The sequence below is a fragment of the Corythoichthys intestinalis genome, chromosome 5, assembly GCF_030265065.1.
Source record: "Corythoichthys intestinalis isolate RoL2023-P3 chromosome 5, ASM3026506v1, whole genome shotgun sequence".
NCBI classification, from domain to species: domain Eukaryota; kingdom Metazoa; phylum Chordata; class Actinopteri; order Syngnathiformes; family Syngnathidae; genus Corythoichthys; species Corythoichthys intestinalis.
This window is the reverse complement of record NC_080399.1, coordinates 52122947-52147625: the sequence shown is the minus strand read 5'-3', so window position 1 is coordinate 52147625 and position 24679 is coordinate 52122947. Positions and strand designations below refer to the sequence as shown.

At 41.8% G+C, this 24679-nt stretch overlaps 1 protein-coding gene across 4 annotated transcripts in view; it reads left to right on the top strand.

The window, feature by feature from the left end:
- hydin (HYDIN axonemal central pair apparatus protein) overlaps window positions 1–24679 on the top strand; it is a 166371-nt gene that overhangs the window by 90506 nt on the left and 51186 nt on the right. For all 4 annotated transcript variants that reach the window (XM_057837183.1, XM_057837184.1, XM_057837182.1 and 1 more), the window contains 17 exons: window positions 91–250; window positions 1464–1545; window positions 1694–1758; window positions 3946–4101; window positions 4277–4465; window positions 4556–4753; window positions 11558–11748; window positions 13384–13566; window positions 13749–13868; window positions 13941–14100; window positions 14536–14708; window positions 14817–15015; window positions 15125–15218; window positions 17261–17354; window positions 23197–23356; window positions 24140–24222; window positions 24431–24586. In XM_057837183.1, coding sequence (XP_057693166.1) covers window positions 91–250; window positions 1464–1545; window positions 1694–1758; window positions 3946–4101; window positions 4277–4465; window positions 4556–4753; window positions 11558–11748; window positions 13384–13566; window positions 13749–13868; window positions 13941–14100; window positions 14536–14708; window positions 14817–15015; window positions 15125–15218; window positions 17261–17354; window positions 23197–23356; window positions 24140–24222; window positions 24431–24586 — 2463 coding nt within the window. The remainder of the gene's footprint in view (window positions 1–90; window positions 251–1463; window positions 1546–1693; window positions 1759–3945; window positions 4102–4276; window positions 4466–4555; window positions 4754–11557; window positions 11749–13383; window positions 13567–13748; window positions 13869–13940; window positions 14101–14535; window positions 14709–14816; window positions 15016–15124; window positions 15219–17260; window positions 17355–23196; window positions 23357–24139; window positions 24223–24430; window positions 24587–24679) is intronic.

Here is a 24679-nt window from a genome sequence, read left to right as displayed (position 1 = left end):
GTGCATTAAGACCTGCGGTATGAACCTAGCGTATGTTGTACTTTTGTCAATTGACAAATAGGCACTGACATTGACATTTTTGTATTGTAGAGTTCTTGAGCAAATAAAAAAAATGCAGATAGACAAACAACAACAGGAGGAAGATATGAAGAAACAGAAAATTGATGAGACCAAAAAAAAGAGCAAGAAAGGTGGAGCTAAGGAGGGCAAACAAGCTTCACGAAAGAAGGGCTCCATAGAGACTAAGCAGGTCTGTGTGTATTATTGAAGCACTTTTTTTATTTTAAAAACACAAGTTAAAAAAAGGGTTATTACAATACTCTATCGGTCAATCTACGCACCTAACCTCACCTATGGTCAGGAGCCGTGGGACCTGACCGAAACTACAAAATGCAAGCAGACGGAATTAATTTCCTCCATCAAGTGTCCGGCCTATCCCTTAGCGATAGGGTGAGAAGCTCGGTTATATGGGAGGAGCTCAGAGTTGAGCTGCTGCTCCTCCAGAGGAGGTGGCTCGGGCATCTGATTAGGGTCCCTCCTGGACACTTTCCTTGTGAGTTGTTCCTGGCACATCCCACTGGGACGTGACCTCGGGGTCAACTCAGGACACGCTGGAGAGACTGTGCTTCCCGGCTGTCCTGGCACTTTGGGATCTTCCTGGAAAAGTTGAATGAGGTGGCTTTGAAAAGGGAAGTGTGCACTTTTCTGCTGAAGCTTCTTTCCCTATGACCCTAACTCAGACAATAGGAAGAAAATGCATGGATTGTTGGCTATTTGTCTATTATAAAGCTATAAAAGGGAAATAATGTCAAATTCATTATTACTGTATTTGTTTCTCAAAGTAATTTATTGTGTTGATGCCCCATACATTGAAGTATGAAGATTTACTGGAGTACGTAAAAGTCACACCAGCCAAAAAAATGCAAAATCAAAAGGAAAAAAATCATAGGTCGCACTCGAATACAAGTCATATTTTTGGGCGGAATCTTATCAAAGACAAGAACAAATAATCATAGACTAAACATATTCACAGTTACTCCGATCAACAGTTAACAAAACATCTTCACAGTTATTCTGACAAGTTTAAACAAAAAAATACAATATATCATGTTTTCCAAATTTTAAACAAATCTCACTCCAAATCACTACCAAATCTTCACTTTCATCTTGTATTCATCATTAGTATCAATTCTGAACAATTCAGCATACTGTATTGGTAGAGAGCATGTCCAAGTGCCCTTCTTACAGCTGTCAGTGTGAGGAAAAAAACATACTGTGTATAACTCACAGGCTCAGCCATTTGAAAATAATATTAATTTAAATTCTGAAAAATATGCTTATTAATTTGAAAGCTCTTCGTAGCCGGTAGCAGTTTTCAAATGCAGCATTTATGAAATGTTAACAGCTCTAACATGTATGCCTACTAAAATATCAGTAATGATCTATTTATTTTTTCACTTCAGCCATCGAGTGCAATCGCCGCTCCTCGAGTCCCATCCTCTAAAGAATCACTCATGGACAAGAAAGATCAAACTTCCGTTGATGGTACGCATACATTTACAGAATACTTTTGAACAGCTTATAATTATGTAGTTAAAGTTCATTGATTTATCATGTGAGTTAATCTTCGCTCACAGATAAAAATATGAAAATGTCTTCATTTTATTGTATTGTCACCTTACTATTGATGCAGGAAAGCAAATCAAAGATGAAAAAAGCAAAGAAGAAGGTAATCTGCAGATGATTGAAGAAATGATGGTGGGTTTAATGTTGAGCAGACGTCCCCAAACTATTCCACAAAGGGCTGCAGTGGGTTCAGGATTTCATTCCAACCGAACAAGAGGACACCCGTTCACCAATCTTAAAACTTACAACTACATTACAAGTGGAGTCAGTTGATTGAAGTCAGGTGCTGTTTGCATCATCAGAAATCTCGCTGGATAAACTTTCTGTGCGTGACTGGTTGAAACAAAGACCAGGACCCACAGTGGCCCTTGAGGACCGGTTTGGAAATACATGATATTTACATGATTACTTTGTCACAGTTACAGTGGTATGAAAAATATAAACCTTTTGAATTTCTCACATTTCTGCATTAAATCACCATCAAATGTGATCTGATCTTTGTCAGAATCACACTGATGAAAAAAAGTGTCTGTTTTAACTAAAACCACCCAAACATTTATAGGTTTTCATATTTTAATGAGGATAGTATGTAAACAATGACAGAAGGGGGAAAAATCTGTATTGACTTATAGTGACTTTCATACACTAGTATTCACTTGTGACCCGAAATTTTTGAACGGTAGTGTAAGTAAGTGATCCATCACATTTAATATTTTGTGGCTCCCTCTTTGGCAGCAATAACTTCAACCAGACCCTTCCTGTAGCTGCAGATCAGTCTGGCACATCGATCAGAAATAATCTTGACCCATTCTTTTCTACAAAACTGCTTAAGTTCAATCATATTCATGGGATGTCTTGCATGAATCGCTGTCTTTAGGTTATGCCACAGCATCTCAATGGGGTTCAAGTCTAGACTTTGACTTGGCCACTCAACAACGTGTATTTTGTTCTTTTGAAACCGTTCCGAAGTTGATTTACTTCTGTGTTTTGGATCATTGTCTTGTTGCAGCAGCCATCCTCTTTTTAGCTTCAACTGTCTGACAGACGGCCTCAGGTTTTCCTACAAAACATCCTGATAACTTTTTGATTCATGATTGATTTGATTTTGATTTCATTGATTTGATTCATTCTTCCATTAATAATTGCAAGTTGTCCTGGCCCTGAGGTAGCAAAACAGCCCCAAATCAGGTTGTTGATGTTGGTGAGGTGTTCCATTTTTCTCCACACGACGTTGTGTGTTACTCCCAAAAAATTCAACTTAGATTTCACTAGCCCACAAAATATTTTGCCACAACTTCTGTGGAGTGTCCAAGTGCCTTTTTGTGAACATTCAACAGGCTACAATGGGTTTTTTTAGACAGCAGTGGCTTCCTCCGTGGAATCCTCCCTTGAACACCATTCTTGGCCATAGTTTTACATATAGCTGATGTGTGCACAGAGATATTGGACTGTCCCAGTGATTTTTGTAAGTCTTTATCAGACACTAGGGTTCTTTTTTACCTCTCTGAGCGTTTTGCACTTTTGGCGTCATCTTTGATGGACGGCCGCTCCTTGGGAGAGAAGCAACAGTGCCAAACTCTCTCCATTTGTAGACAACTTCTCTGACTGTCGATTGACGAACATCCAGACTTTTAGACATGGTTTTGTATTTTTCCCAAGTTTATACAAATCAACAAATGAACCCTTTCCCAGCTTTATGCAAATCAACAATCGTTGATCGCAGGTCTTCAGACAGCTCTTTTGACCGAGCCATGATGCACATCAGACAGTGCTTCTCATCAAGACAATTCTTACCAGGTGTGTGTTTTCTAGTGGGCAGGGCAGCTGTAAACCACTCATTAGTGATTGGACACATACCTGACTTAAATTGTTTGGTAAAAAATGGTTTCAATTGCTCTATAAGTCTCCCTAGGCAGACGGTTCGCATACTTATTTTGCCCCCTTCTGTTATTGTTTGCATGCTATCCTCATTAAAATATGAAAACCTATAAATGTATGGGTTGGTTATTTTACTTAAAGCAGACACCTGTTTTTTTCATCTGTGTGATTTTGACAAAGATCCGATCACATTTGACGGTGATTTTATGCAGAAATGTGAGAAATTCCAAAATGTTCCGACTTTTTAATACCACTGTAGCTGTACTTTGCCTCACCCAGGTCAGATGGGATCAGCTCTAGCACAGTCAGCTTTGACCCTAGTGAGAATAAGTGCAATAGAAGATGGATGAATAAACTTGTCTTTTTATTAGAGTTTCAAATGACTGGAAGAACATCATATGCATTACTCATTACTGTTTGTTTTGACATCTTCTTGCCTAGCCAACAAATAAGCTGCACGGTATGTTCAGCGCATATGAAAAGATCCAAACCCAGGTAGAACACATTCTCCAGCATTGGGACCGCGTCAATGCCGTGCTGAGAGTCCCAATTCCAGGTCAGGAGCCTCCAGTCCAAGAAGAGCCCCCTGAGAAGCAGGTTGTTGGATTGCCCTCTTATGTTGTATTTTAATTGCAATGTATCTAATATAAAATGTATACACACTCATACAGGTAAACTGATGCTTGCCGCAAATGTTTTGTCATATTGTGAAACTTAACGTGTTCCCTCAACCAACAATATCTCTTTGAATATTCAATGATTCTGTTAACAGGCACCTACGTCAAAGAAGAGCAAAAAATCCAGTAGCAAGATCCCTTCGCCACTGGACCAAAACCTTAAAGCAGAAAAGGCAGTTGAGAAACCAAAAATTATCCCCCACATCGTTTTGAAACTTACAGGACAAGACTATCCAGATATATATGAATTGCTCAAAATGGAAGCCTTGCCTCCACTAAATGAGGTGGAGCCAACAAATAATTTTTTCCTTTCCATTAATACTCAGAAAGTCTCATTTCTAGGCTTAACTTTTCTTTTTTTCCAACCTCCATAGGTCCTGGATGAACTGGGTTTGGGCACGGGTGCTCTTTCTGTCCCTCCTCCTATTACATTATCAGTGATTCATTTACCCAAAAGTAGGGAGCGAGTCAAGAGACAACTGAACTGTAATTGTTTCACCTTTTTGAGTATTTCTGCAGGAGATGACCAAGATGAGAGAAAAGAGGAAGACGATGAAGATGTACCAATAAAGGTAAACAGTCAAAACACAGTGATTGATGGGATGCAATGTTGTGTTTTTATGGTGATGGTACCAGAAATGCATATCCTTCAAAGACTTAAGTCACATTTATTTTTATCGCTCTTCATCACAACAAATCTCAAAATGCACCACATTCCCACAGTTGACAATTACAAACCCAGCGATCTAAACCCCCAAAAGAGCTAAGGAGAAAAAAAAATCCTTAACAGGGGAAAATAGGAAACCATGGGATGGGCCGTACATGGGGGATCCCAGGATGAGCAGGCAACAATAGAGATTGAGTGGACACCATTTAACAAATTAAATGGTACTATACAGTGATATCAAAAACAACTTGAAAGTTCATGCGATGTAATGAAACATCATAGGTGGGCTCTAATGAGCACGATCCTACCCGATGATCTTAATGCTGGACTCCTCCAGTGTTCTCACAGGAATTTTAAAATGTCTGTGAGAGAATTTGAAGACTTGGCTTCTAGAGGGTGGTTTTGTGTCACACAAGTAGGCAGGGGCGGACTGGTAATCTGTGGGTTCTGGAGGATCACAGAACGGCCGGTGCCCTGGACGGCCGGCGGCCGCCATTCATTATACATCACTGTTTTTATCCCCTCTATCCTCTGATTATCTACAGTTCACATCCAATCCGACAGGTGGCAGCAATGCGCCTGGCTGTTGACTGCCAATCTGATAGACTAGGAACGAAGAAAGCACAGAGTAGCCTTCATTGGTTCCTTCCTTGTGGAAGCAAAATAGCGACGAGCGTTAATGCACAATATGGATGGTGGTGGCAAAAAACAGAAAAGAGCAGGATGGCGCGGAGAAGGTTAGGGAGAAAAAAATTAAACTGGAGAGTGAAGCATTAAAATGTCATAAGTCGACAAATATTTTCGCAAGCAGCAGTCTGGCTGCAACGGCCACGTAGGATAACAACAGCCCAGCTCCCGGCAATGGTGAGAGGGAGCGGCAGCCGCTCTGACGTGCAGCCGGTGCAGGGAGAGAGAAAAGAAGAGGGAAGTAAACTGGAGGAAGTTCCCCAGACAAGCGCAGGGCAAGTAAATTGGGATGAAGAGGGTTACTTGCTCGGTATACTGGCAATTGTTATCCACCAGGTAGCTACATTTTAAATGAAATAAATGACAATTAAAGGGTTAGTGCCAGCTAATCGATGTACCCGTTTGCAATCAAGTTACAGTATGCTAGTCCTACTATCCCACTCTTAAGAAAAAATATTTTAGCCGTAAAACAATGTATGCACACGCAGCATAGCAATATTAATTCAGAAGAAATATAACAAAATATTAATAAAATGAATAGTTTTACTTTAAAGTTTAGGTAGTTAAACTGATATGATATACAATATATTTTTAATCATTTATATATCGTTTTGTTGTCTGGTTAATACTTTCCAATGAAGGTTATGTATACAGGATTTGTCTTGAAATGTTTATTGTATTTTCATTGAAATTGATTATTTGTATGGCAGGGGTCTCCAAACCGGTCCTCAATGGCCGCTGTGGGGCCTGGTTTGTTTTAACCGATCGAGTACCGACAGTTTAACCAATGACGTTTCTGCTAAAACAAGCAGCACCTGACTGCAATCAACTGATTCCACTTGTAAGACACCAGATCGGTGCAGAGGTGTTGTCTTGTTTTGTTAGAATGAAATAGAATGAAATCCTGTGCCCGCCGCAGCCCTATGTGGAATAGTTTGGAGACCACTGAATTATGGCATAAACAATGAAGTCATTTTATAGACAGAGATATATAGAGATATATTATAATCAATTGGATACCTAAAACTTGCTTTGAAAAATAAATTCTTTAATTTGTTTATTCAGGATGATCATAGAGCTAGTACAGAAAATGAATCCAACTCCAGTTCAGACTTGCAGTACTTTGAGCGCCCCAAGTCAGACAGTCACAGTCTAGACACATTTTCTTAATTTTTCTCTGAAAGTGCACGAAATTGATGCATTTTACAATAAAATGTAAAAAAAAAAAAAAAAAAAATTCTCCCCGGGGGGACATGCTCCCGGACCCCCCTAGGGGTTCTGTGTTTCCTTTCGTAAAGCGATTCTTGTGGGCTGGGCTGAGTCAAAGTCCAGGGCTGCTTTTTAGTCCCAGTCCGCCCCTGCAAGTAGGTTATGGCCTGGATTACCATGATGACCTGGGGCCAATAGACCTCTATATTTAAGCGAGTAGTGACTCAGTGTACTGAAAGTGACTGTTGAGTTGTCACTAATTAGTACGGTTGGAATCTTAGACATAGGCCTGATTCAATACGGGTTTGAGATTCGGTACAAAAACCATGTACTTCAAACTATAATGGTTCGATCACGATGCGGTTCAGTTTGGAAGCGATACATTAGATACAATATAGGGAAACAAAGTGATACAATTGTATACAAAAAAAAAGCGATAATATATACTGAATGACCCCAATTTACTTGCTCTACATTTGGAAAAAAAAAAAAGGAGAAAAAAAAAAATGCTTTACCTCGCCTTCTGAACTCGAAGTGCACGAATTCCTCAAAAATCATGGCATAGCAGCAACACGCTTTGGCAATCAGTCTTCTTTAAATAAAAAGTAAGTGAAAACACCCAAATCTAGCTTTAAATGTTTTTTCTGTAATGGGCTCAAGCATTGGACGGAGCCTTCCTGGACCATGAATCCGATAAAGTCCTTTTTTTTTTTTTTTTTTTTTTTTTTTTTTCTGCTGCTGCTTCGCTACTGTGCAGACGTCTCTCTGCTTTGTTCCTGCTTCTCAAGCTTCAATCATCTTTTTAATCATTTTCAATCACCTCTAAATTACTCAGTAAGTCTTGGAATTTTCTTTTAATCTTGTTTATATTCAAACAAAGGCTTTTTGAGCATTTTTGAGCCTTTTAAAGTTCTTTTTTGTCGTTACTGGAACACAAGTCTGCCTTATCGGAGCTGAGGAATTCGGTTAACGAAAGCTAAGTAGCAGCAACATGCCTCCCCTGTCATTGGATGATTACCATAAACTGCTCCAGAAGATAGCAGTACTGGAAACAAAAATCTACCGGCATGAAGTGAATATGGAGGTAAATGGACAGCTCGGGAATGAAACCACTCTGCCAATCTCCCAAAACAGCGAGTGGGAGCGGACCCACAGAATGCAAACAAACACCATCGAGACTCAACGGGACCCTGGCAGAACCCAGCACTGGCAGATTTACGATGAAAAGGAATGGCCACCTCTGCAGAAGACAGCGTCATCTACTCCGGCACCAGAAAGAAAATTATCACAGATCAAGGCAACAACAAAGGCTCAAAGCAAAGTGCCTCAAGCTGCTGGAATTTTACTGGAAAATAGATTTACGCCACTCTCCGAGACTCCTGACCCAGGGAAAGTTGGAACACCCAGCTCGAAAGAGAGGTACGATGCTAATGCATGTGCTAGCAGGCTACAGAGAAAGCGACCCAATGGGCCCCGCACTCTGATAGTGGGCGACTTTGCTGTGAATGGGATGAAACACTTTTGTAGCAACAATACCAGAGTATGTTGTTTTAACAAAGCTACGGTGTCTGTTATCTCTGAAAATATCCTGAGCATTGCTGCTAAGCATCCAACAGCCACTACTCTGATAATACACACAGGAGCCCTCGATATTGCGAAGCAAAAATCAGAGCTTTTAAAGCAAGACTTCACTGAACTGATAAACAAAGTCGGAAATTTGAATACTGAGGTGTTTTTCAGTGGACCCATACCCGCGCCCAGGCTGGGGGATGAAAGTTTCAGCAGAGTGATGATGCTCAACAAATGGCTCAAAGCAACATGCGCTGGACAATCGATGTACTTCATTGACAATTTCAACATATTTTCAGGGCGCAGGCATCTCTTTAAGAACGATGGCCTTCACCTAAATAAGTCAGGAGTGCGGTTACTAAGCAGCATCATGTTTTATCTCTTGAGGCACAGACAGTCTGCTCATCTCGAGGAAAGGAGGCAAGCTGTCCCAAAACATCGGATAAACATGGTGGCTGGGATGAGTGCTAAATCAGACAGTGTGCATGCAGGATCAATGTCTCCTCCAAAAATGGAGCCGATAGTCGCTGAAGGGGAAGTGACTAAGCCAGCCCTGCCAAGCTGTGACCAACCCTCCTCTGCTGAGGCTCCACTGCCTCAACGGGAGGAGACCCTGGTAGCAGGTGATCGACCCCCTTCAGACGAGACTCAAGAAGTGGCTCCATCAGCTCAACAGGAGGAGAACGACCCGACTGTGCAATCCTCTGCTGTCGAGGCCCCATCCAGCCCCAAATCCTCGCACTCCAAGACGCCACAACGCCGCCGACTCCAGGATAAGGCCCCATCCAGCCCCAAATCCTCACACTCCAAGACGCCACCACGCCGCCGACTCCAGGATAAGGCCCCATCCAGCACCAAATCCCCACACTCCAAGACGCCACCACTCCGCCGACTCAGTCAGGCTAAGGCCTCATCAAGGCCTAAATCCCCACCCCGCCGACTACTTAGTTTGGATGGAATAATGAGTCAACCTGATTGGGACTCCATGGATCTAGATAGCAAGGTTAACCAGTCTCTTGATCTCCTCAAGTTGATGTCTTCGCTTCCACCCTGTACCTGTCACACCCGACAGGTGCCAGGAGAAGATGGCAACAAACCAACCAGCCTCCCCTGGAATTCTCTCGGGGCAAAGCCAAAGCACTACAACTCTGGAACTACACGGTATTATCCTTCTATGGTGGAAGCCATGTTTGCGACACCAATATGATGTGCACCGGGTCCAGGCTGTGACAACATTACAAAGACTGTTCTGTCCCAGCAAAAGCCGGGGCCTTATGGAGTACAGTATGTATGCTCAACAATCCCAGTGGTGGTAAACAACAAAAAAAGGGCTAGGCTGGTGAGAAATAAAAAACGTTCAATCAACTCTGCCAACCGGTTAAGCATAGTATGTCATTCCCAAAACTCACCAGTGAATCCAGTCTGGCATCTCCAATTGGCTCTGCTAAATATTAGATCTTTAGCTGGCAAATCTTTCTTAATTAATGATTTTATCAGCAAACATAACCTTGACATGTTGTTCCTAACAGAAACTTGGTTAGATCAAGATAAGAGTTCGAAAGTTCTGATTGAGGCAACCCCCACAAACTTCAATTTCTTTAGTGCGCCAAGAACCCATAAGAAAGGAGGTGGGGTTGCCAGTCTGATCAGGGACAGTTTTCAATGCACGAATATTTCATGTGGTCAGTTTGATTCCTTTGAATATATTGTCATTCAGCTAAAAAGCCCTTGCAGAGCTGCCTTGGTAACAATTTACAGACCACCGAAGTATAACACAATGTTTTTTGATGAGCTTACCAAAATACTGTCTTCCGTCTGCATGGACTTTGATTGTGTTGTTTTAGTGGGTGACTTTAACATTCATGTTGATAATCCTGAAGAAGGATGTGCTAGAGAGTTTTTAAATATTTTGGATACATTTGGTTTATCTCATCATGTCACAGTTCCAACACATAACAGAGGGCACATACTGGACTTAATAATATCCAAAGGTCTTAACATCTCTGAGGTCACAGTGAATGATGTTGCTCTGTCTGATCACTACTGCATTATGTTTAAAATGACCACCCCTGTCCATCCTCTGAAAAGGGAAACAGAGGTGATTAGGAAGCGTTACATAAGTGATAACACATGTGCGTTATTCACACAGGCCTATGCATCATCATTAACCCCTACAACAGCTCCAGTGGAAGAACTTGTAAATAGTTTCAGTTCCAGTGTGATGACTGTAATGGACACTATTGCCCCGATTAAGACAAAAACTTTGTCAAGAAAGAAGAGGTCACCCTGGAGAAATGCCATACTAGCTATAAAACAAAAGCAAGTTTGTGGACGAGCAGAACGCAGATGGCGAAAAAACAAACTCCTATCCTTTTAGCCAATGTGTACGTTGGGGTTCTGACGGTGTACTTAGTTATAGCTTGATATAGAGTTGGAAGTCTGACAAAGCTCCTGGCACGCTTTCCCAATGCAAGTAGAGCAGTGAAGAGCCATGGCCTGGCAAAATTGGGATGTATATCCAATCATCCATGGTTAGAGATAGTGTAAATGGTTCTTGTGTAGTGGAAGAAAGGGTGTTTTCTTCACAACAAGTCTGCATGTACCTGAAAATAACCAGTTTTCTCACGAATGAAGCCTGTGGAGGTGTCACCAGTTACTGGTGCATTTAGAGCAGGGGTGGGCAAATCGGTCCTCGAGGGCCGCAGTGGGTCCTGGCCTTTGTTCCAACTGATCCAGCACAGAGCTTTTAACCAATGAGGTTTCAATGGAAACAAGAAGCACCTGACTGCAATGAACTGATTGCACTTATAACACACCAGATTGGTGAAAAGGTGTCCTCTTGATAGGTTGCAGCAAAAACCTGCACCCACAGCGGCCCTTTGTGGAATAGTTTGCCCACCCCTGATTTAGAGCATAGAAAACACACCAAGTGTGTGCGGATGCCCACAGAACAAAACAGTGTTGTTAAAATTTAACACTCCCCCTAATTGATAGCGACTTCTGAGTGGCAATGTCATAATGATGCGCCAGGTCACAGAACTAAAGTAATTGAAATGTCATTTTACTATTAACGAGAACATATGAAGCTGCTTTGTCCAAAAAGAAAAAAAACAACATCCATAAATATGCCCCTCTTTGTTATAGAACCCACAGAGTAAGAATCAGAGAAAAACACAGTGGCTTTTATTCTGAAAAATTTGGTAGATGAACACATTTTTGTAATGTACGGTTTTGTTTCTTAAAGGCACCAAAGGGTCGCAGAGCAGGTTCAAAATTGAATGCACTGAAAGATAAAAAGGGCAGAGAGAGTCAGAAGAGTGCAAAACGGCCCGCAGCTCTTCCAAAAGTCAAAGGTTTGGAACTTGCATCTTCCATAACTGACTTCAGTGAACAGGATCCCCACACTGCAAGTGTGGAGCAGAAACGCAACCAGAGGTATGAAAAAAAAGTGATGATGTTGGTGACATGGTGCTTGCTCTGGTAGTACATCTAGCCGTTCTGAGATCACGAGTTCAATTTCGGGCTCAGGCCTTCCTATGAGCATGTTCTAGTGCCTGCGTGGGTCCCTTCCACAGCCCAAAAACATGTAGTAGATAATTACTCATGCACCCCTAGCAATTTAGTGCCAGGAACCGTTGTCTTTGCTGCCATGCTTTTGCAGCAACTTTCAGGATTATGCTGCCGGAGCCAACATCATTTTAATCTGATAGCTTCACCTGTGGTATCTAAGGCTAGGTTCGTAACGCAAGTCTTGCACAATACACAATTCCGATTTTTTGTCATATTGTTTTTTTTTTGGCGGCGTGCCCGTTCAGACTGCCTTTGTCCATGGAGCACGTTCAAGTACTACGCATGCCCACTAACTCGCAGTCCGACATGCGCTGAGCAAACTGACGTGCATGCGCAGAAGCATCAAAACATCAAAACAAATGACTACACATGCTGGCTCTGCATCATTCTACGGTGATCATATTTTGATTCTCAAAAATCGGACACAAATAACAGACATGAATAATCCCAAATAATTCAACGTTCATATGGATCTATAGAACACATGTACTATATGTGTGTGCATAGTGCATGCACGCACATAAATACGATAAGTTTTCCCGACTCTCGGCCAAGTAAGTAATATTGAAATACAGTACTGCTTATTTAGCACACCGAAAGAAAACCAAGCATTCTCAGGCTTCCATCTACTTTTTCATTTTTTTATGACTGTTGTCAAGCCCGCCTCTTCCCAAAAAGCCGAGTTTAAGCTAGGCGCTAAAGCTAATGTACAGCTCTATCGTTGCCGTCCTCTGTGCCTCTCGCTCTTTGCTGACGTAATTGATGCATAAATTCTGATTTGGGAGACATGACAGTTTAGACCAAAACCACATTCTAGAAATATGTGGCCCACATCGGATTTTAACAACATACAAAAGTGACCTAGATCCAATTTGAAATGGCTCATTCGTGTTTGTAACTTGTTATGTCGACAAAGGTGACGTATTAACTTGTTGATGATGTATAGATCAGTATGTGTAATTCTGACTATTTTCCCATTTCTTCTACTAAAAAACATCCCCAGCACATGATGCTGCCACCACCATAATTCACTCTAGATCAGAGGTGCTCATTACGTCGATTGATCGCGATTATGTTGTGTGAGCAACATATGTGGCTATGAAACCTCCACCTGTTAAGGTAGCTCGCGGAAAGTTGTCTCCTTGAAAAGTAGATCTTGGAACAAAAAAATGAGCACCCATGCTCTAGATGATATTGTTCAGGTGATGAGCAGCATCTGGTTCCCACCAAATATTAATCCTGAAATTCATGCCTAAAATGCTGTTTGTCTCATCTGATCAGTGAATGTTCTTTCTCATGCTACTGTATGGCACTTTATGTAGTGCAGTAACTAATATTTACTCTTCCATAAACTCTTCCGATTCCAAAATTTCAAACCTCCGTTGAGGTTGCAATCGTGTGTGCTAGTAGCTCCCACATATTCAAAGCAAATATGCTATTAACATAATCTGTTTAGGTTCTTATACATCAGTTTCTATATGTCTGTGTCTTTGTTTGCAGCCTCACAACATTTCGCTGGGTTGTACCAGCTCAGGGTCAAGTGGTGTTGAAAATATGGTTTTACTCCAGCTCTCCTGGAAATTTTGAACAGATGTTCAACTTTGAGCTCCTTGGAACTCACAAAACATACCAACTCTTCTGCAAAGGAATTTGCACTTATCCTTCATTCTGCAAAGACTACAAGTAAGTCAGTTATTTAATTATATTGATGTAGTTATTTTTTGTTGTTGCAAGACGTTGCCGTTCTTTTTAAAATAATTCTTTAGTTAGTTAGAGTTATTATTCAAAAGTACTAATTTACAGAGACATTTTTGTTTGAATAAATGTTCTAAAATCATATAGGCTATATATATATTTTTACACAGGGTTCTTTTTCCCTATTGTCGAGAGGTGCCAAAATTTAGCCAAGGAATTAAGAGGACCTATGTTGTCAATCCTGGATACTATGAGTTTGGCCCATTACTCTGTAGCAAGACCAGAGACAGGTGAGAAGATAAAATTTGTTTAATGTTTTCCTTCCTTTACCATATCACTTGACAATGTCTGTCTTTCTTCAGATACAAGGATAGTCGGTACCCAGAGAACACAGAAAGAATGGTGATCAAAAACGATTCCGGACTGGAGGCTGAGATTCAGTTTTACTTCCAAAATGACACTCAGGCTATCACATACATGCTAGATCCTCCCAACATGACACTTCAACCTGACCATGAACAGGTAACATTTTTGCCTCGAAAGAATGTATTTTTGTGTCCAGTGAAAATCTAGACAATGCATTGCATTGCATTGCATTGGACATGGAGGCAGTTTAGAGTTTAGTGGCAATGTTGACTGACATGCAGATGCAGGTTAATTGAAAAAAAGGCATTTTACACCGCTTTGGTCATTCGCCAACCTGTTTGGAGTCATGGACAGTCATCTTGGCATTGCCTTGAAATACGGAATTGCTAGTCCTAGACATAAGGAAGAGAAATCAGCTCATGTCTGAGAGCTTTAAATGTGCAAACTATGAGGTCAGACGCAATGCCAAATCAAAGTTATTAATGGTGCGAATAAAAATACATCAATGTGATATGTGATAACTTCTTTTAAAATTACTGCTTAGTGATCACTGTTTTTACATTGAACTGGGTTATTATTCCACCTCACCAGGAGTTGACTGTCTGGGCTTACCCAACAACTCCAGGAGAAATCAAGGACAACATTGTGTGCTGTGTCAAAGACAATCCGGAGGTTTTCACAATTGCTCTCTCGTGTTTGGGAGTGCGACCAGAGCTGGAGCTAGAAAGCAAGCGCCTAAATTTCAACAGGGTTTTACTTCATAGGTAACAGATAATAAAAATGTTTAAATACAAGCCTGTATCCATCAGCATTTTTTCTCATGTGTCAAGGCTTTCTGTGTAACACAATATTGATGTCGCTTTGCTCTGAAGGCAGGAGAGTCGTAGTGTGAAACTCCACAACAGGACCCCTCTTTCAATATCTTGGAGGCTTCATGGCTTAGATGAACTCGGAGACGAGTTCAGTGTATCTCAGGACCACAGTGTTATCTTTCCTAATTCCTCCCTTCTCCTGACAATGCACTTTATGGCCAAAAAACCATTAAATATTAAAAAGCAATTACGCCTTGAGGTAAGATATCATTATGCATTTACATGTGGAATATCTTATACCGTATTGAGTGATTGGTATATAAGAGGATAGACTTTTCACTTTGTTTTGTTTGTATACGTTTTTTCAGGTGTCAGATGCAGAAAACATTTTGGGTGTTTTATACACTGACAAAATACAGGTTTCTGCGGAAGCCTTCGATATAGCAATGGACATCACACCAGGTACAAATACGAAGAGTTTACAATATTCAGGATGTCTTTTAGGGCTGTCCCAAACGACAAATTTTCTCCCGATTAGTCAGCCGACTATTTTTACGATTAGTCAAGTAATCCAATATATTTTTTTTTTCTTTAACTAATTCAGCAATTAAAATTTTTGTTGACGCTTATTAATTCCCCAAAACATTTTGGAACTCCTAAATTCTTTATTAAAGTACAAATAAACATGTAAATAACAATAATAAATCACAAACAATGAGGTCAAATGCTGATAGCATTTACTGGTGCAAAAGAATGGAATGTTCAGAACACTTGACTTCGCCTTTCCAACATGATTCAAAGCATTTCTTAAAAAAATATATATCATTAATATTGTAATATACTACTATATATAATAGAAATATAATAATTATAGTAATTATTCATTGTCAATCAGATTTTTCATAAAGGGTGTCATTTTAAAGCTATTCTTAGTGTAGGATCTGAATTCTGAAGTATGTGGGATCAACTCCCGAAATCGTTATTTATATGACAAACATAACGTGCTTTTATTTTAAATGTTCACCAGAAGTATGTTCGCTAAGCTGCTAACCGTTCGCTTTAGACTCGGCAAAAAAAGCACTTTTCCTCATTTGATGTGGTGTCAGTAATAGATTTTTTTTTTTTTCCTTTGCAAACGCTGTTAACCAGCCATTTTTTAAAGTTTGAAGTGTCACCTTTTAACCACAAGTTTGCGTTTTCGAGAAGACTGCCAATGTTTTATAGCAGCCTAAAGTTGGTTGTCTTTTTCCCCATTAGCCTTATTGTAGCAATGCTAACGTTTACAGTGCTTAATATACAATATATGTGTTTCCTTATTTTGTATGTATTAACTTTAATTCTACGGTGTGTTGATGACCAATAAACATATTTTAAACTGAACTGGAGTCTCATGTGCTATCAACACGCATGCACAAATATATGCACCCACTTACGTGGCGATAAAACGCCGTCGTGAAAATTAACACCCTCATCTTCATTTAACGTACAATAAATGGACTCATTGCATATCGCGACAGGTTTAGCAACTTCAATAAAACATGTCGTTAGTTAGTTAGTTAGTTAGTTAGTTAGTTAGTTAGTTAGTTAGTTAGTTAGTTAGTTAGATGGACTTAGCTTGTTGTCTCTTGTCGTCTTCCAAAATTACAACTGGGTGACGGCGCTTTCGGTGTTCATTCACGGCCGACGTACAGCCAAGCGTGGCATTGAAGAGGCAGGACACAAAAGTGTACCCTCCTTTCTTTCGTTGAAATAAGTCAATGTCTTGGCCACTCCGGTGGACTTTTTTGGCTTTGTGCCACTTTCTTTGCTTGCACAGCGAGCGTCCGACATTCTCAACTTTCCACTCATATATTTTTTTAACCCTTCATTGACCGTCGGCGGGATGTTGTGCTCGTCCACACATTTACGTCATTGATGACGTTGATTAGCTCTAATGTCTTTGCAGTACCGAGCAACACAATATTGCAAGCACAAACGGCCAAAAATAACAATTACTATGGATTCGTTCATGGGCTGACAGAAAAGTATTCCCCCATTGTCACCAAGAAGGCGCCCTCGTTTATTAGCTGAAAAACGAGAAACAGCAGGGTAAAGGGCAAACTCCTGACTCTTTTTCTCAGATAATTGAGAGAGACAAAAAAAACAGCACATAATAAAGCAACATGAATGACCATAAATACGAAATCACCAATTGCATACAGTATACGGCGAGTGAAGGGAGTAGGGGAAAGCTGTATCACAGAGGGGAATAGGTGCGACACAGCTGCTAATTAGGCGCTTGCACCATCCACCCGTGCATTTTAAGACTTCTGTGGGCTGGGGGATAAAGAGTGGAAAAAGAGGCCTTGACATCAGGGATGTGCGCGTGTCTGCATGCATTAGTCCAATATGTCTGTGATGGCGCATCCTCCAAAAACACAAAATACAATACAGCAGTGGCACAATGGCGCTGTATGGTAATATGGTTGAATTTTGCAAATTAACATTTTATCCTTCTATTGCAGATGCTTGTCTGGACTTTGGAACTATAAAAGTCTTTGAAGAGGTCGAACGTACCATCAAACTGAAAAATCAAGGAAAATACGAATTCATATACAAGTGAGTTTCAACTGCTGTGTCTTTACATTTGTGCCATTATTACATTTTACTACAGAGTGACACTAAGAAAACGGTCATCAGCAAAAATCGAATAACTTCAAAATTTTATTTAGATCGACACAAAAGCTCAGCTACATTAGGTCAAGCTTATGTAGCAGAAATCTCAAAATGTTCAAGTCTGTACTACAAAAACTCTTTGTTTCACTGGCGCTCAAAAAATATGCTCCAAATGAGCTCCCCGGCACTGCAGGCACATTTGGATCCAGTGGCAGTTTTTGATGATGGAGGTAGATTTGAGTTTTTATTACTCAATCAAAACGGGCAAAGTTCTCGATGATGGAGGTAGATTTGTGTTTTTATTACTCAATCAAAAAAAAAAAAGTTGCTTCAATCAACAAAAAAGTCGCTTCAATCAAAACATATTTTTAATAAAAAAAGGGCACTTCAGTCAAAAAAAAATGTGTTTGAATGCAAAAATTAATTTGAAACTCAAAAAAAAAAAAAAAAAAACATTTGAAACTTTTTTTTTTAATTGAAACAACGTTTTTGATTGAAGTAATGTTGTTTTGCGTTTCAGCCACATTTTGGCTGGGACATTTGTTTTTTTATTGTGCAACCAAAAAAATAGGTTGCTTCAAAATATATATATATATATTTTCAAAAGAAAAATCACTTCAATCAAAAAAAGCAAAATTTCGATCATCGAAAAAAAGTTTTTTTTTTTTTTTTTTTTTTTTTTTTTTTTTAAACCTGTCCTGTTCAGCTGTTTGACACAGAGAATGGAAGTCTAAGTGCCCGGATTCTGAACAGTTTTAATGTTTCACATGGAGAGTCTGAGATACTCCCATTGTGATCATTCAAAATACCTTTTTATTATGACAAAGCAGCGAACAGGAAGGGATTATGGGGGGACAGAAGAAAAGAAATACAAGAGAAGAAAGAAAAGAAACACATACACAAACAACAACAAGAAATACATTGAACATCTAAACTAGTTACTAATATGCTGGTGCTATCGTCAGCGAGATGTATTTCCGGTTTACACCATGTGGGGGCCAATTGGCCAGTGAAAGAGGAGAATGGGGGTGGGGGTGTCTATAAGACTATAAGCTAAGTGATTGAAAGGGGTAGAGTGTACACAAATCAGTTCTGTGATCTAGAACCCAGTAATCGTGTGAATCTCTTATGAGTGTAAGCCCGTTGGCGACCAACCCTACGCCGCCGCATCGCCAATCCCGGCACCGGAACCCCCAACCCGAGCATGCCCTACCATATCCAGCAGCACGCAAGCCCCACCGGGCGCGCGACAGCCACGCAGACGGGCGGAGAAACCGCGCGGGCGCCAACCCAGGGCCACGGCCCCCACCCAGCCAGCCCGGGGAGGGAGGGCGGGCGGGGGGGTGAGGGGGCCATGCGCAGCCCATCCCTCCTCCCGCCGCCCAGCAAAGGAGCCACCGTCCCCCCCCCCGGGACCCAGGGTGGTCCCCCGGGCCACCCGCGCGCCCATCAACCGGCCTTCAGGAATGGCAGGAGGGGACACATCACCAACCCCACGCCTACACCCACCCCCGCCCGCCCACCCGGGCCACGAGCCACAGCCCACCAACCGGCACGGCACGCCACGGGACCCCCAGCGGCCCACCAAGCCCCAGGCAAGGCAGGGTCCCCCGCCGGTGCAGGCGACACCCTGCTGATACACCGGCGCCCAGCCAGCGACCCGCGACGGAGCGCAGGGCGGATGCCCAGCCAGAGAAGAGAGGGGAAGGCGGAGTCAGGAGAACGCCCAGGAACTGCCACGGGGCGATGCAAGATCGGAGACCCGACCCCCCAACCCACTCCCGTGGCCGGCAGCCGAGGCAGAGGGGAGGCCACACCCCGGGAGCCACGCCAGATAGGAAAAGTGTGGGACCCACCTACCACCCTATTACTGTGGCTGCCAGGTTCCCGACTGGCAGCCATCACCCAGCACCGTGATGGGGGTGTGAGGGGAGGGTAGTGCAATGTATGCATTAAAATAGGAGAGCTTGGCTTGGGGCAGTGGGACCGCAGCATGGAGTTTCTGTCCAGCCGCCCTTTCAATTCAATTCCTTTATTGTCATTGCAAGCAGAGCAAACAACGAAATTGGAAAGCTACTCCGTGGGACCATAAAACACAAGACTATAAAATAACACACAACTAAAATATATCACTGAATAAAAGACAAGAATAAATTATTGTGCAAAAGTCGCTACATAGCAGCATCATGAGGAAATTAGTGCTGTTCAGTATTAAGAACGCGGATGGCCCTAGGAAAAAAACTATCTCTGAGTCTAGTTGTACGTGACCTCATCGCCCTATATCTCCTGCCAGAGGGCAACAGTTCAAACAGGTGATGGGCAGGATGGGAAGAGTCTTTAATAATGTTCCTAGCTCTTTTAAGGTGTCGCGCAGCAGCAATGTCCTCCAGAGGTGGCAGAGAGGAGCCAATAATTTTCTCCGCTGCTTTCACCACCCTCTGCAGTGATTTTTTGTCCGCTACCGAGCAGGTTCCATACCACGTTGGAATGCAGTAGGTGAGGATGGACTCAATAGCTGCTCGGTAGAAGGCGGTCATTAGTTCCTTGCCCGTGTTGTTCCTTCTGAGGCCCCTCAGAAAGTGGAGTCTCTGGCGAGCTTTCCTCACTATGGCCGAGGAGTTAGCTGACCAGCAGAGGTCATCAGATAGGTGTACGCCGAGGAACTTAAAGGTCTTTACACGCTCCACACGTACTCCGTTTACCCAGAGAGGTGCCGGTTCCAAGGCAGGCACCTTCCTGTAGTCCACTATTAATTCCTTGGTCTTGGTGGAATTCAGAACCAAGTTGTTCTCCGAGCACCATGCTGACAGTCGCTGTACCTCATCTCTGTAGGTGGTTTCGTCTCCTCTGGAGATGAGACCAACAACAGTTGTGTCGTCTTTGCCGGAGCTCTCCTGTGGAGTATGATGTGTGTGGTGCATTTAAAAAAGGTGCAGGGATGGCAGGGCCTGTGGTGAGGAGGCAGCCGTGAGGCCCCCCCCCCCAACAGGTCCCAACCATCCCACAACCTTGGTGTGTGGTGCATTAAAAACGGGGGAGTCGGGCTGGGACTGTAAAGCCCCGTCCCAACTCTCCCCGGAGAAATGTATGAGCATGTAAGTGCCAGGGTGAAAAATATTTACAGTGCCGAAGTGAGAAGTGCATGAGTTAAGAGGCAGGCTCCCGCGGGCGTGGCCCCGTCCACCAGAACCACCGGCCCCAGGGCGGAAGAAGTGTCAGGGACCCGATTAATCCCCGCCCCAGACCACCCACGGCGCCTCCGCGACCGCCAACCCCCCTCCCACCCACCGAGCACCCACCCCGCACCCCGAGCAGGCGCCACACCAAGCGCCGGCGACCAGGGGGCGTCCACCCCACCGGCAAGGGACAGCAAGCCTCAGCCTAGGCCCCGCGGGCCCCAAGAGGCCCCGCCAACGACCCCGCCGGCCGGGGGGCAGCCGCGGCCGCCGCGACCCAGGGAGGCGGACAGGGCCGGAAACAGACCAAGGGGAGGGAAGCGCACCCCCCACAACCCACCCCCCGGGCCAAGAGGGGCGCGCGGTATGGCACCAGAGGGCACCTCCCCGGCACCCGGTACAGGGAGACGCGGCTCCGGCCGGGCGGACCTGGGAGGGAACCATGGCTGCCGCATACACCCCCCGGCCCCCACCCCAACTCCACCCCTCCCCGGCCGGCCGGGGAAGGGCCGCGGCCCCGGACCAGCACCCGCGCTGAAGGTTCTTATTCTTTGTCATTATAAATGCATTTTTACAGATGTTGGACCAATAGTTATTATCTAATGTTACCGAAAGTTCGTTATTCCATTTTTCGATTGGTAGGCAAGAAGAGTTGTTACATGAGAGGGCTTTATATACTTTTGAAAGTATTTTTTTTTGTTGAGGATGTATATTTATTATTTTATTTACCAAAGGTGGTGGGTCTAACGTACCCGTTAGTGATGGAAATTTGCTTCTGATGGCTGCCCTGATTTTATTGTATTGAAGGAAATTGACCCCTTTGATCTGGAAATCTTGTAATATTTTTTCATATGTGCCTACTGCCCGAAGTTAGCTGGGATAGGCTCCAGCACCTCCGCGACCCTCGTGAGGAATAAGCGGCATGGAAAATGAATGAATGAATGAATGACATGAATGTATTATCTTTAAACAAATGCTGTAACTGGTTTATTCCCGTATCATCCCATGTGCTGAAATAAATAGGAATTTTATTAACTCCAAAGTCTGGGTTGTGCCAGATTGGTGAGAATTTACACGGGGCTTGTTGTGATTGCGTAATTTCCATACCTCTCCACCAGGCTTTCAAGGTACATGCTATCATTGGGTTTTTGAAGCAGCTATGGTGCTTAATACTAGAACTAATAAAGGGGAGGTTTGCCAATTGTATTTGGTTGCAGTCTGTTTGCTCTAATTCTAGCCATGACTGTTGTTCAGTGTTAAGATATAAACACCTAATAAGATATTGTATTTGATTTGCTATATAATCGTGTTGGAAATTAGGAGCCTCTAGACCCCCCTCTGGTTTATTTCTTTGCAATTTGGCAAGGCTAATTCTGTTTTTCTTGCTTTTAAAGTAGAATTTTGTGACGGCTGAGTCTAGGTCTTGAAACCATTTTTGAGTGGGTTTAAAGGGGTCATTGAGAACAAATAGTTTATTTGTGGTAATACTTTCATTTTGACTGTTGCTATCCGGCCCAAAAGTGAGATGGGTAGATTATTCCAGTGTGTCAAATCTTCACATATTTTTGCTAGGAGGGGTGTATGGTTTAGTTGAGTTAATTCTGTAAGTTTTGGTGAAATGTTGATTCCAAGATACTTTATATTCCCTATTGGAATATTGTGATTTTGATTTGCAGGATTCCATGAGTTTCTTGATAAGGGCATTATAATTGATTTTGACCAATTTATAGCATAATCTGATATTTGTGAGAATGTCTTTATTAGTTCAAAAGTCTCATCGAAAAAAAGTTTTTGAATGCGAAAAAATATTAGAGACTCAAAAATTTGCATTATGATTGAATGTTTTCTTTTTTTGATTAAAGTGATTTTTCTTTTGAATTTTTTTTTTGTTTGAAGCAACTTATTTTTTGATTGAATAATAAAGACACAAATGTCCTAGCCAAAATGTGGCCCAAATGCAAAACAATATTACTTCATTCAAAAAGTTGTTTCAATCAAAAAAAAATTTTTTTAATGACTTCAATCAGAAAAAAAAAAAAAAAAAATAGTTTTCAAATGCATTTTTTATTTCAAATTTATTTTTGCATTCAAATACATTTTTTTTGATTGAAGTGACTTTTTTTTTTAATATAAGCAACTTTTTTTTTTTTTTAACTGAAGACACAAATCTACCTCCATACTCACTAACCCTCCCGCGGTGGTCTAGAGTGCGATTGTCTGTTGGTGTCTTTACCATTGTTTTTATGCACAGTCCCATGCGTTCTGAACTTGTTGACACATCTGTAGCTCATTGAGAGGATAGGAAATTCACGACATCTAAACCATTTTTAGAATTGCATTTGAGCTGCATGGATAGACTTCAGCCGAAAATATGCCTCAACTATAAATGTCTTTTCCTTAGTAGTCCATAGCCTCTTGGAGGTCAGATTCTTAGAACATTAATTCTTCTTGATAAACCCGAAAAATAAAAAGAATTGATTTATTATTTCAAAAGTTATTAAAATTTTGTTGATGACCGTTTTTAGAGTGTGTGTCACCCTGTAGTTTTCATTTTGCTATTATTATGTTTTAAAAATCTCATCCATGCATTTTTCTGATTATTTTTCAAGGATTTTAGTGGGAGACAAAAACCCCAACTTAATCTCAGCCTTCACAATGTCTCCCTCAACTGGCACCTTAATTCCTCGCAAAAAGTACACATCGATTCAGATTGTCTGCAGACCCAAGAAGGAAGTCTCCATCATTGACAAGCCTGTCCTCTCCTGTCAAGTATGACTGTGGGCATTTGCACTTGGATTTTTTTTTTTCTTTAATTATTATTATAATATAACTCACACTGAATGAATAAATTCCCTATAAAGACAGACTGAGAACCACCACTAGACAGCTCAGCCTGTAATTTTAGGACATTCATCTTCTTCTTCTTCTGTTGATTTCTGGCAGAATCGATGCATACTGGCACATTGCTGCCTTTCTCAATGTGGTCAAATCACGTAATGACATTTATATCCAACTCAGCCCGGAGGCAACTAGAAAGTCCACCAAAGCTCTTATCGCTCCATCCTGCCCCTTCATGGGCCACAACAAATCGTTCAGAGTCACAGTGCCTTGCGGCAACGGCCCACTTTTTCTCAAAAGCTCCCATCTCTGTTCACTGTACATTGGACACTCCATCAGTACATTTTTCACCGTTTGATCTTGTTTGCAGTGTTCACACTTTCCATCAGGGTGTTTACCTATCTTGGCTAGATCCCACGCTAGTCCACAGTGACCTAATCTAAGACGTGTTAATATGACAGCATATTTAGGACATTCATTTATTCATTCATTCATTTATCTTCGCATCCACTGAAATCCTGAATGTGCTTCTAAGTAAAGATTTTATCATATCATTCTAATGTTGATTTTTTTTGTGTGTGTGTATACAGTCGTTTAAAAGGGTATTTTGCCTTTTAGGATTTTCTTGATGGCACATTTTAAACTTAGGAATGTTGATCTATAACTCCATGGAAAGAAATGGTGTGGTGATATAATTGTACTTTTGCATTGCAGGTGATTGAACCCACCATTGGGGAAGGAGGGCATATCGTAGCCATTTTACCTATCAATGTTTCGGTCCAGTCGGTCTTCTCCAGGTGCAGTTTTAATGGCTTTTTTGTTTTTTGTTGTTATTATAGAATACTATATGTATTTTGTTGTTACTGCAGTAAGAAAGTAAATAACTGATACTTGCCTTTGCAATAACAAGAACCATTGACAGAAAGCCTTGAATGTTATACATCAGTTAAGTCATTTTGTTAACGATGATTTCATTCAAATTTACAGTATTTTTATCTGATGTAGGTACACAATCTCACCTTCATGTGATATCAACTTTGGTCCTCTGGTCTATGGCTCTAAGAAATCTCAGAACTTCATAATTGAGAACAATGGAATATTTGAGACTTATTACACCATCTCCTGTGTCGGCATCGACATTTGTCCACGAATAAAGCAGGGGTAGGTAGCGCTACAGCGTGATCAAAATTGAACAGAAAATGTGCAATGCACTTTTTTTAATAGAGATACTGTGTAAGACTACATTGTTTTTTG